We start from the raw sequence: 12,839 nt of genomic DNA, 5'->3' as shown, positions 1-12,839 counted from the left end.
ATTTTCAAAGTCTCTTCTTCCAGAAACCAACTTTAACAACTTATTGTATTGTAAACTTAACATTTTATAGCTCAAGTGAGCTTTTCTGATCACAATTTGTCCGTTGTCTGTCGTCGTCGTTGTTGTAAACTTTGCACATTTTCATCTTCTTCTCAAGAACCACTGAGCAGATTTCAACCAAATTTGGCACAAAGCACCACTAGGTGAAAGGGACTCAAGTTTGTTCAAATGAAGTGCCACGCCCTCTTTAAAGGGGAAATAATTGAGAATTAATTTGTTGGTATTTTTCAAAAATCTTCTTCTCAAAAACTATTCGGCCTGAAAAGCTTAAATTGAAATGGAAGCATCCTCAGGTAATGTAGATTCAATTTTGATCAAATCATGGTCCCCGGGGGTAGGGTGGGGCCACAATAGGGGGATCATGTTTTACATAGGAATGTATAGAGAAAATCTTTAAAAATCTTCTTCTCAAAAACTATTAGGCCAGAACAGCTCAAATTAAAATGGAAGCATCCTCAGGTAGTGTAGATTCAGGTTTGTTCAAATCATAGTTCCCAGGGGTAGGGGGGGGGCCACAATTGGGGGATCAAGTTTTACATAGGAATATATAAAGAAAATCTTTAAAAATCTTCTTCTCAAAAACTATTAGGCCAGGAAAGCTCAAATTTGAGTGGAAGCATCCTCAGGTAGTGTAGATTGAAGTTTGTTCAAATCATGGTCCCCGGGGGTAGGGTGGGGCCACAATAGGGGGATCAAGTTTTACATAGGAATATATAGAGAAAATCTTTAAAAATCTTCTTCTCAAAAAACTATTAGGCCAGGAAAGCTCAAATTTGAGTGGAAGCATCCTCAGATAGTGTAAATTCAAGTTTGTTCAAATCATGGTCCCTGGGGGTAGGGTGGGGCCACAATAGGGGATCATGTTTTACATAAGAATATATAGAGAAAATCTTTAAAAATCTTCTCACAAACTATTAGGCCAGAAAAGCTCAAATTGAAATGGAAGCATCCTCAGGTAGTGTAGATTCAAGTTTGTTCAAATCATGATCCCCGGGGGTAGGGTCAGGCCACAATTGGGGGATCAAGTTTTACATGGGAATATATAGAGAAAATCTTTAAAAATCTTCTTCTCAAAAACTATTACGCCAGGAAAGCTCAAATTAAAATGGAAGCATCCTCAGGTAGTGTAGATTCAAGTTTGTTCAAATCATAGTTCCCATGGGTAGGGTGGGGCCACACTTGGGGGATCAAGTTTTACATAGGAATATATAGAGAAAATCTTTAAAAATCTTCTTCACAAAAACTATTAGGCCAGGAAAGCTCAAATTTGAGTGGAAGCATCCTCAGATAGTATAGATTCAAGTTTGTTCAAATCATGGTCCCCGGGGGTAGGATGGGGCCACAATTGGGGGACCAAGTTTTATATAGGAATATATAGAAGAAATCTTTAAAAAGTCTTCTCAAAAATATGTGGCCAAGAAAGCTCAAATTGGCATGTAACCATCCTTAGGAAGTGTATATTCAAGTTTGTTCAAATCATGGTCCCTGGGGGTAGGGCGGGGTCACAATGGGGGATGAATTTTTATAGATAGAGAGAATCTTTAAAAGTCTTCTTCTCAAAACTATTAGGCCAGGAAAGCCCAAATTTGAGTGGAAGCATCCCCAGATCATATAGATTGAAGTTTGTTTAAATAATAGTCTAGGGGTAGGGTGAGGCCACAATGGGGGATGAATTTTTACTTAGGAATATATAGAGAAAATCTTTAAAAATCTTCTTTTAAAGACTTTTTGGCCAGAAAGGGTTTAAACTTGTGTAGAGGCATCCTCGGGTAGTGTAAATTCAAGTTTGCAAAATCACAGTCCCTAGTGGTAGGGCGGGACCGTGATGGCGGTTTGAATTTTTACATAGGAATATAAAGAGAAAATCTTTAAAAGTATTCTGGGAAAGTGTTCGGTTCAAAACTCAGTGCTTAGTGTGAAAGCAAAGGTTATGCAGATTTAAGTTTGATGAAACCATGATTCCCTAGAGAAAAATGGGGCTATGAAATTGGGGGGGGGGGGGGGGTATATAGGAATAGAGAAAAATTTTCTTGCAGGTACAACAACAAAAGGGGCTTGGTATTTACCAAAAAATACCGTAATCCGGTGAATATAATACGCACTTTTTTCCCAGCATTTTTTACCGTGAGAAAGGGGTGCGTATTATACATCCCTATAGGATTTGGACATATTTTTTCCCTAGCTGAAGCACGGGGTATCATACTGCCCTATTACCTATGCTGTTCACAGACTGGACCGATACCCCGCTATACATCGTAACATTCCTTCATTGTCACATATATATTATTATTTAACCCTTAGGAAATCATTACTATAGCATGTAATTAAAGAAAATGTACACTTTAAGTCTGTTAATAAATAAACTGTTTCAAAATGGCCTTTAAAAATTGATTTGAACTGCCTATTCTTTATCTCCGTGTACTCCGCCATTACAGCTGTTATTAATAGAATGCGGACTTGGATGGCCACGTGCTATTTGTACCCGATCTTTGAAAACAGCTTACACATCATTTGGCTCATTTTTAACCATTTTCATGTATTAATGCTAATTAATTTATTGCAAATAATTATGAATATAAATAATTCTATAACCTATTCCTTTAATTGAAGCCATTGAAACAGTTGTGCTCCCCCTCCGCTAACGCTTGACACCTTGGGTATCTCAGACACCCCCCTTAGGCTATGTGTACTATACACAACACAACTATTTGTGCATATATTTTATTATGTTTCAGGCCTCTAATTGATCACTTTGATCGGAGTCATTTAAGAATTTAATTAGGTCCGTTATCTCCATACCTGTACAGACCCTGAAACGTACTACTACACCAAAAAAGCGTGCAACTTTCGTGCGAGAAACGTTTCGTGTAAACCGTTTAGCGTTTCGTGTAAACCGTTTAGCGTTTCGTGTGAATCGCGAAGTGTTTCGTGTAAACCGTTTAGCGTTTCGGGCAAAGCGTGCAGCGTTTCGGGCAAAGCGTGTAAATCATTTCGGGCAAAGCGTGCGAGAACCGTGTGAAACGTTTATCAAATTTCATTCGGAACTCTCTGACAATCTAAATGTTTGTGATTGGCAAAACTCCTTTGAGATATTCTTGTAAAAAAAAAATCTATAAGAAATGATATACTTATCTTTTTACAAAATTGAATTAATTTCAACAAACAAAGGAAAAGTAAGCGTATTGAAAGAAGACTAGTTATTGAGACTATTCGGCTGTGTACAACCAGTACACATAACCTCGGACAACGGGTAAGACCTGCACCTGGCTGAACCTGTCAATCAAACTCTGTGTATTCGTTTTCATTGGATGGTCACGCGTCTCTTTTTGGTCAATAGCCAATGAAAATTTGATGACTTCAAGGTAGTCGGAATCAGTATTTGGTGATGCAAACAATTTCAATGATAGATTATTTAACATTAATTTGAACAAAATTAAATGCAAACATAGAAAGAAAATATACTGTTCAATTCTATGAAATGCGGGAAGTAAATTCTTCTGAATCCCATTTAAAAATAATTCTACAAGTTATTACTTTCATTATTTAAACACTGATAACGAAAAACAACAAGTAATTAACACACTGAAATTTTTCTTAAATGTACACATGCAATTAATTATTATGGGAATCTATATGTATGGTACTTAATTAAAATAGATTATGATAGATAAATTAAACACCGTTATGCGGGGTGCAGGTTATGTATACGAATATTGAGACAGAAATCTAAATCATTTTTTTATTTTTTTTTTGTTCTTTCCGAAATCCGAAATAGTAATGACAACTATCTTTATTGTTTAATTCAATGATTTTTTTTCTGTGATATTATGTACGGAACATTTATTTACGCGAATGATTCGACATAAAAAAAAAAAAAAATCGGTTGTTTTATAGCATTTGTCTAACTTATGTGACTTATTTTATTTTATATAACTTTCAAATTATCAATGTAAATAATTACAGGTTTATTTACTGTTAGTATTTTTACATCGTATTCTCTGAAACCAATAAAAATATTAATGTGAGAAGAAAAAATAAATCCCGCCGAATACTGAAAAACCGATTTCAGTTTGTAATCATACGGATTTTATTTTTGGTATTGAATATTGTGTTACGGCAACTTTTTACTCTGGATTTTTAGCTCACTGAGACGAAGTCAGGGGGAGCTTATGCTATACCCTCGGCATCGGCGTCGGCGTCCGGACCTGGTTAAAGTTTTTGTTGCAGGTCCTGTATCTAAGCTATTACTTGTCCTATCTTCACCAAACTTGCATGGATGATGCATCTGGACCTACTTATGGACTTGAAAGACTTGGATGCTGAATCTGAGTCCTTAATTTCAGATGCTGGAGGAGGTTAAGGTTGTTGGACCAGGTTAAAGTTTTTGTTGCAGGTGCCCTTTGATAGCAATATCTAAGTTACTGCAGGTCCGTACTTCACCAAACTTGCATGGATGGTGTGTCTTATGATACTGATGCACCCGACAGGCTTGAGTGCTGAATCTGAGCTATAGGTTCCGGATGCTGGAGGTCAGTGGAGGAGGTTAAGGTTTTTGGAGCAGGTTAAAGTTTTTGTTGCAGGTGCCCTTTGATAGCAATATCTAAGTTACTGCTGGTCCGTACTTCACCAAACTAGCATTGATGGTGTGTCTTATGATACTGATGCACCAGGCAGGTTTGGATGCTGAATCTGAGCTATAGGTTACAGATGCTGAAGGAGGTTAAGGTTTTTAGAGCTGGTTAAAGTTTTTGTTGCAGGTGCCCTCTGATGATTTTATCTTAGTTACTTCTTGTCCTAACTTCACCAGACTTCCATGGATGGTGCGTCTTATGATACTGATGCACCAGACAGGCTTGAATGCTGAATCTGAGCCATAGGTTTCAGATGCTGGATATGGTTAAGTTTTTTGGAACAGGTCACATGTTTAATAGATATAGTACTATTTCAAACTTGCATAGTTGATTAAACTGTAATATGAATGAATCACAGAGGAAGCTTCAGATGCAGAGCTTGATCTCCATTATCAAGGATGCTAAAAAATAAATCTTAGTTATTACAGGTCCTAACTTCACCAAACTTGATTGGATGGTGTGTCTTACGATACAGATGCACCTGACAGGCATGGATGTTGAATCTGAGCCATAGGTTGCGGATGCTGGAGCAGGTTAAGGTTTTAATTGCTAGTGCCCTCTGATGATGATATCTTAGTTATAACTGGTCTGAACTTCACCAAACTTGCATGGAGATGCGTCTTATGTATACTGATGCACCTGACAGGCTTGAATGCTGAATCTGAGCCATAGGTTTCGGATGCTGGATGAGGTTTAGTTTTTTTGGAACAGGTCAAATGTTTTATAGATGATAGCTTGCATAGTTGATTTAACTATATTATAAATGAAACGCAGAGGTTGCTTCAGATGCAGAGCCTGATCTCCATTATCAAGGATGCTAAAGAAATCTCCTACCTCACTCAAACCTGCTCGATAGATAGATGTGTTTGTTGATAAATGATATAACATGATTCCTATGATAGAATATTGTATGGTATAAAACAATATTGTTTAATATGATACAATATAATATCATATTTAATATTATAAAAAGTTATATGATACGATATGATATTGTATCATTTTTTTTTATATTTTATGTTATGATATTGTAACATGATATGATCTCCATTATCAAGGATGCTAAAAAATAAATCTTAGTTATTACAGGTCCTAACTTCACCAAACTTGATTGGATGGTGTGTCTTACGATACAGATGCACCTGACAGGCATGGATGTTGAATCTGAGCCATAGGTTGCGGATGCTGGAGCAGGTTAAGGTTTTAATTGCTAGTGCCCTCTGATGATGATATCTTAGTTATTACTGGTCTGAACTTCACCAAACTTGCATGATATGATATGTATAGTATTGTATATTATGATACAATATTGTATAATATTATATTGTATTATTAATTTATTATTTTATCACATGATACTATTACATAAGATATTGCAAAATATAATATTGTATCCTTTGATACAATATTGTATATTCTATAATATTGTATCATATGATATTGTATAATATGATAATAGTTTCTGTAATATAGAATTATATCACATGAAATTGTATAATATGATACTGAAATATTATATAATATCGTATCATACGATATTGTATAATATGATATTGGTTTATAATATGATATATTGTCACATTACATTAAATTTATTGTATGATATTGTAAAATATATTATTGTATCATATTTTACAATATGTATTATAAAATGTTGTATTATATATTTTACTTTATCACATAATATTGTATCATTTGATATGATACAATGTTGTATCAAATTATATTGTATCATATGATACAATATTATATTATGTTTCAAAAATGATACAGTATCATACAATTTCATACTATATTATACAATATAATATCATGTTTCAATGTTATGATGTATTATGTAATATGATATTGTAATATAATACTATATTTTTTTTTATATATTATGATATTGTATTATGTGATCAAATACAATAATGTATTACACAAAACAATGTCATATCATATGTTACGATATCATATCTCATCATTGTTTATTATGGTATTTTAATGTATTATATGATATATGTTGTAAATATGATAGAATGCAATATTTAATTTTATATTATTGTATTGATTAACATATGATTATCATACAATTTTTTAACAGATGATATACGATATTGTGTCAGAACAGAATCCATGAATATCCAAGATCATAAAGTATGATTTTCATTTAATAAGATAAAGGTGGTCTCATAAAGGTGAAGTCTCATAAGGGTGATGTCTCGTCTCGGTGAGCTTTGTAAGCTGTGATTACCTATGTTTATTATTTACGGGACTAATAAGAATCATGGATATTTCTGTTGAGCAATAAATATATTTATAGAAGTAATATTTTTCGCTAATTCTGTGAATAAATATTTTTTTGCTTTAAATATAAGCACCAAATTAATTTAATTAATCAATTCAATACTTATGTACATATATGTTTCTAATATCAGTATTTCTATTATTTCTTGTTTTCTTAAAATTAATTCTTACTAACAGAGTCAGGGTAAAAATCCGAGAGGACCCGAATCGATCAGGATAAAAGCGTGTCCAAAGCGTGTGAAAAGCGAGCAAATCGTTTCGTGTAAACCGTTCAGCGTTTCGTGTAAATCGTTTAGCGTTTCGGGCAAAGCGTGCAGCGTTTCGTGTAAACCGTTCAGCGTTTCGTGTGAACCGTTTAGCGAGCGTGCAGCGAGCGTGTGGTGTAGTAGTACGTTTCAGGGTCTGTACATCATCCGTTTTTCACTTCACAGGGATTGTAATGACTAAACAATTATATAAGTAGTTGATTTTATTTACGGTAGAATATTTAATGCTAGGTCTATTTAAAACATTGATTATGAATTAAAGATATTACCATGATGTATTAGTTACAATAAATCCGTATCTAAGAAAATATTGTGTTTTTAGCTCACCTGAACCGAAGGTTCAAGTGAGCTTTTCTGATCACCTGTTGTCCGTCGTCCGTCCGTCCGTCCGTCCGTCTGTCTGTCCGTCCGTCTGTAAACTTTTCACATTTTTGACTTCTTCTCTAGAACCACTGAGCCAAATTTAACCAAACTTGGTACAAAGCATCCTTATGGGAAGGGGATTCTAAATTGTTAAAATAAAATGTACAACCCTTTTTAAAAGGGAGATAATTGCGAAACTGCGAAAATTGGGTAGCTGTCTTAAAAAATCTTCTTCTTAAGAACCACTGCACCAGATATGCCAATATTTACACCAAAGCTTGTATATATAGTGAAGATTCTAAATTGTAAAAATCGCGATCCCCGGATCAATACTGGGGTCCCAAGAGGGGTTCAAAGTTGATTTGAAATGACAAATTTAACATAGAAATATATGGGGGGAAATGTTTTTAAAAATGTATTCTCAAGGACTACAGTGCTAAAATGAGTGAGATTACTGTACAAGTACCCTAAGATAGTGTAGATTCTAAATTGTGAAAACCGTGATCCCCGGACTAATACTACGTACGGCTCCAAAATATGTTCAAAGTTTAACATAGACTTATACATGTATAATGGGAAAATGTTTTTAAACTCTTCTTTTTAAGAATTTCAATGCTACAGTTTGTGAGATTACTATGCAATCATTCCTAGATAGTGCAGATTCTAAATTGTTTAAATCATTTTTTATTAATAGAAGTATTCAAAAAAAAAGAAAGAAAAAAGACATATCCATGATAAGTTTCTGGAAACACATGTATATGTTTATCGACTAGTTTTTTGTTTTTTGGAATTTCGATCCCGACATCAATTACTCACATATCGGGATCCAAGTGATCGGGATCAAAGATCATAAATTCAAACAACTTCAAAAAGGTGTGGATCTTAGTTTTTACGAAGTTTTGATACACAAACACACAGTTGGAACAAAAGATAAAAAATGGTTATGGAAAAAAATTAGGAATCATTAATAGACTTTATCAACTAGATATAGAATTTCCATGTTTTTTGAGTTTAGTCTATAGGACAGATGATCGATGAGAATGCAAAATCTAACATGCCGAATATCCTCATCACACCTGCAATATTTTGATTTGTTGAATCGATAAAGAAGCTTTTAATGATTGAAATATAAAACAGATGCCAATATCATCTTTTGATTATTTAACGAATATTTTTCATTTTTTTCAGTGAAATTGGGATTCTTTTTACTGCAAATGGGTATTTTAGAGCTAAAATTCAGTGTCATTTGATGTGTAAAATAACTATGAATAAAAACATGCCAAAGATAAAATTGTTTCTTCTTTTTATGTATTGTTTAATATATGGCAAAATCTTGAAATATATTAGTTTTACAATATGTATTCAGAGTCCACTTCATAATAAACGCTTTCGAAATAAAATGATACAAGGACTATTGTTCAGGTGAGCGATTTGTGGCCCATGGGCCTCTTGTTCTTATTTCCGGTAGCGTATTCCCGCGATGAAGTTTCAAGCGTGCATACAAAGTATAACTGCTTTGTTGATACTCAGGATTACCATTTGGTCAATTTTTTTGATGCGTATTATACATTCCAACAAGCTTTTTTCACCATTTTCAGGCCCAAAGTGGGGGGTGCGTATTGTACACTACTGCGTATTATATTCACCGGATTACGGTTAGAGGTTGATAAAAATTGGCAGATTTTCAATTTTTTTTAGCAAGATCTACTGTACTCAGTTGTCAAGATATTTTTTGATACTGTAATACTAATTTGATCAGAATTAAGGCAATTGTTGCTCAGGTGAGCGATGTGGCCCCTGGGCCTCTTTATTTTTGTAGTTTATTAGGTTAAATTTTCTTTCACTGAAGCAGTAAAAAGTGGCATGTTACATTTAGAATCTAAGGTCCAACATGTTACTAACTAATTCATTTAGAGTGAGCTCATGAAAAGTTAGTGCCAGAGAAACAATATGAGGGCATTAGCTGAAACAATAAAAAATTATCAATGAAATCAGAGTCATTTGAGGGAGTATGTGAAATGTTTTTACACAGCTTTGAATGTACTCAGTCCATGTAAATTCTCCTCACAGCCTTCTGTGGGACAAAATGATGGAGAAGCAGGGTCATCTCAAGGCCCAGGGTTTGCTGGTCTACCAGGAGGACTGAATGCACCTCATCAATCACTGGGACTAGGTAATGACAGCCAACAAATGTGATCAGAATTGGCAACATTTACAGAATATTGATCTTATCAATTAATTTGATAAGTTGATCAATTTATTTTAGTCTTAAATTACAAACTGTACATGTATTGAAATACAATGTACTTTTATTTTTTAAATAGAAATAGATACAAGTTCTAATGGAAAAAGGGGTTTAATATAACATTTGTTGATTATAATGTCTGCCTTCATTAGATAGTCCCGGAGGTGTTGGAGGAGATTTTGAGCAACAGCAGCGAGAATTCCCCCCTTATCAAAGAGGACCCCCATTGAGTTACATGGAGAGAATTGCTGAGAAGCGAATCTTAGAGGAGGTATACATGGCTTTAATAGATGCAAATAGTGACTCTAAATACAAAATATTCCATTTATGATGGTATTCTTCAGTATGAAAAATAGCTTTGTCAAATTTTTTGCAGTCTGAAGATGTTGATTTTAATGCTGATATCCATGGCAACTGGACATTGGAAAATGCCAAGAGTCGCCTCCACCAGTTTTTACAGCAGAATAAAATTCAAACGGATTATAAGTACAGTATGGTCGGGCCTGATCACAATCGGTGAGTAATCCCAGGTCTCTCACTGAACAACCCTTCCATTGTGCAACCTTTAGCTTCTTATATATGTTGTTTGATCACAGTATACTTGTAGTGTCTTTGCAATTTTAAAAAAGTCTTCAGCATAAAGATCATGCCTATGATCATTTAATGGAAATTTAGTTTTATAATGCATTTTTAGCAAGATAGAAAGCAAAATATTGTAAAGAATTTAAATACACCAACAGTTTTCTGATAACAAATAGGTCATTAATGCTTGCAAATTTAAATGCTTTACTCTTCTTTATTTTTAATAAGTTTTTGCTATAACAACCATATTTAATGCAGCAAAACATCAGAAATTGTGCAAGTTAAGAGTTCCATTGCTCAGTTTATGAATAATGATGACTTGGAAACATTGTCAAATTTGTAACAATGGTGAGATGTTACAGCACTAATAAAAAAAAAAAAGGAACTGAAAATGTGGAACCTTAGTCCTGTATTTGTTAAAAACCTAAAGAAGAAATCAATTGGCCAACAGAGTTACATAGAGAAAAATATATACAGTATATACTTAAACAATAAAATGCTTTCTTTGGTGATTCATTCCGGATATGAAGGTAGTGACATTGCAGAAAAAATACATCACCCGCGTTATGTAAATTTTTTCTGCAATGATCACTACCTTCATAACCCGAATGTCAAAGAAAGCATTTTATTGTTTATATTAACATCTTTCTTTAAGCTAATCGATAAATTGATTAGGAAATTAAGTAAGTAAATTTCACTAAATTACTGTTGATGTACGTAAGTAAGTTAGTTATAAGAAACAGCCAAATCGTCTCCTGTGAGACTTTGAGTCTGACATCGTCATGATTATTTCGTGCAGTCCATGATTTTTCCTAGGTCGCTATAGGTTTGGACCAATCAATAAACAGGGCATGTCAATATCTGTCCTGTCATTTTCTTGTCAGTTTCAGCCGCTGTAGATTTCGACCAATCGATAAATGGGGCATGTAGATTTCTATCAGGCTGTTTTTATAGAGCTATGAATTAACTATAAGTTTTCGTAAGAAATAGAGGGAATAATACTTGGGAGATGTAAATAGATGTATATGACACCAGTTAACTGTCTTTAAAAAGGAGAAAGTATCATTTTATTTAACAAGGTCTACAACAAACTATTGTATTATTTAAAGTAGAAATTGACTTCAGATACCAGTATCAGTTTTGTCCTAAAAGAATTCAATGAGTTATAAAATTTTGCATGAAATGTGGGCCAATGGTTGCTAGTCTAGTGTTACATTTCAATTTTCAGTGTTAATGTGTAAAATCTCATCTACCGGAAATACTTGACATGCTTCAGAATATCATTATTCTTAGCTGATCATCATCAAAAACACAGAAAGTGTTTACTTAAGTTTCTTGAAGTAGAGCAAGTTAACTCTATAAGAGTAAGTTAACTCAACATGAATTGTTTTTCATTATGATGATACTATTTTTGCTTTGTTTAATCGATAAAAGACAAATCAAAAATCACAACATTAAGACATATGAAATAAAAAACTAAACAAATAATGAATCAATATTCTGTGATCTTAACGTTTTATTCAAAGGAAAATACAAGGAACGCCACTTGGAGTTACCAAACGAGGCAAATAGTGTCATCAGATGAAAAAATTAATGAGGTGGCAGTTAACTATCAAGGATTAAGAATTTAAGTTTTCGTAATTTTATAGGATATCAACAAACTAATGCATGATGCTTTCAGGTTCAGCAATTCCTGGGCATGAATGAATTCTATTGTAGTAGATGTTTTGATTCTTTTTTATATGTTTTAAATGGTTTGAAATGTATATCGGCACACCAGGGCACTATGACAAAAACTTTTCAATGCTAGCAGATGAGCCATGTTCATGTGTCTGCAGTTTGACATTTGGGGCATGCTAGTTTTGGTTGTAAACTAGCAGTTCCTTTATTAGAACGTTTGTTGATCACTCTATACAGTCTAGAAAATGTAACATCAGACTTGTACAATATATCTCATTACACTTCCGGGATGTGTAAAGTTAGAAGAGATTGAAATTAAATAATAATTTAGAGGATATTCATAATTGCAAACATAGACTTTTATCTATAACTTGACATCAGGCATGATTTTTACCTGTCATGTCAAAATAATCATGGTTTCAAAAAGAAGAAACAAATATATGAAAATATTCTATCTAAATTCAAAAATGTTTGAGTGAAATACGCAGTAAAGAACAACAAGAAGTTAAGAATAACATGGCTATATCGGTGGGAAACACCTCTATGGCTATGGTGATATCATTGGTCTGATGTTTACATTTTCTGATCAGCAAAAGATTGAACCAGCATCTGTCTTGGAGCTGTGTCACTAGTAGTGCTCTGGTGGGCCGAATTTACTGGACATTGTTAAAAGGTGAGTGTGGACATTGTTAGGCTTAATGCTGTAATTATTATGTAAAATAA

General features: G+C 33.7%; 1 protein-coding gene across 3 annotated transcripts in view; it reads left to right on the top strand.

Annotated features, from left to right (window-relative positions):
- The window catches only part of LOC128188315 (ATP-dependent RNA helicase A-like), a 31,840-nt gene that overhangs the window by 3,564 nt on the left and 15,437 nt on the right, over positions 1-12,839 (top strand). The window contains exons 4-6 of one of the 3 annotated variants that reach the window (XM_052859290.1): positions 9,680-9,782; positions 10,007-10,125; positions 10,231-10,370. In XM_052859290.1, coding sequence (XP_052715250.1) covers positions 9,680-9,782; positions 10,007-10,125; positions 10,231-10,370 — 362 coding nt within the window. The other 2 variants (XM_052859292.1, XM_052859291.1) reach the window with 2 other exon arrangements.

Source organism: Crassostrea angulata, chromosome 6 (genome assembly GCF_025612915.1).
Source record: "Crassostrea angulata isolate pt1a10 chromosome 6, ASM2561291v2, whole genome shotgun sequence".
NCBI lineage: Eukaryota > Metazoa > Mollusca > Bivalvia > Ostreida > Ostreidae > Magallana > Magallana angulata.
This window is presented reverse-complemented; position numbering and strand designations above follow the sequence as displayed.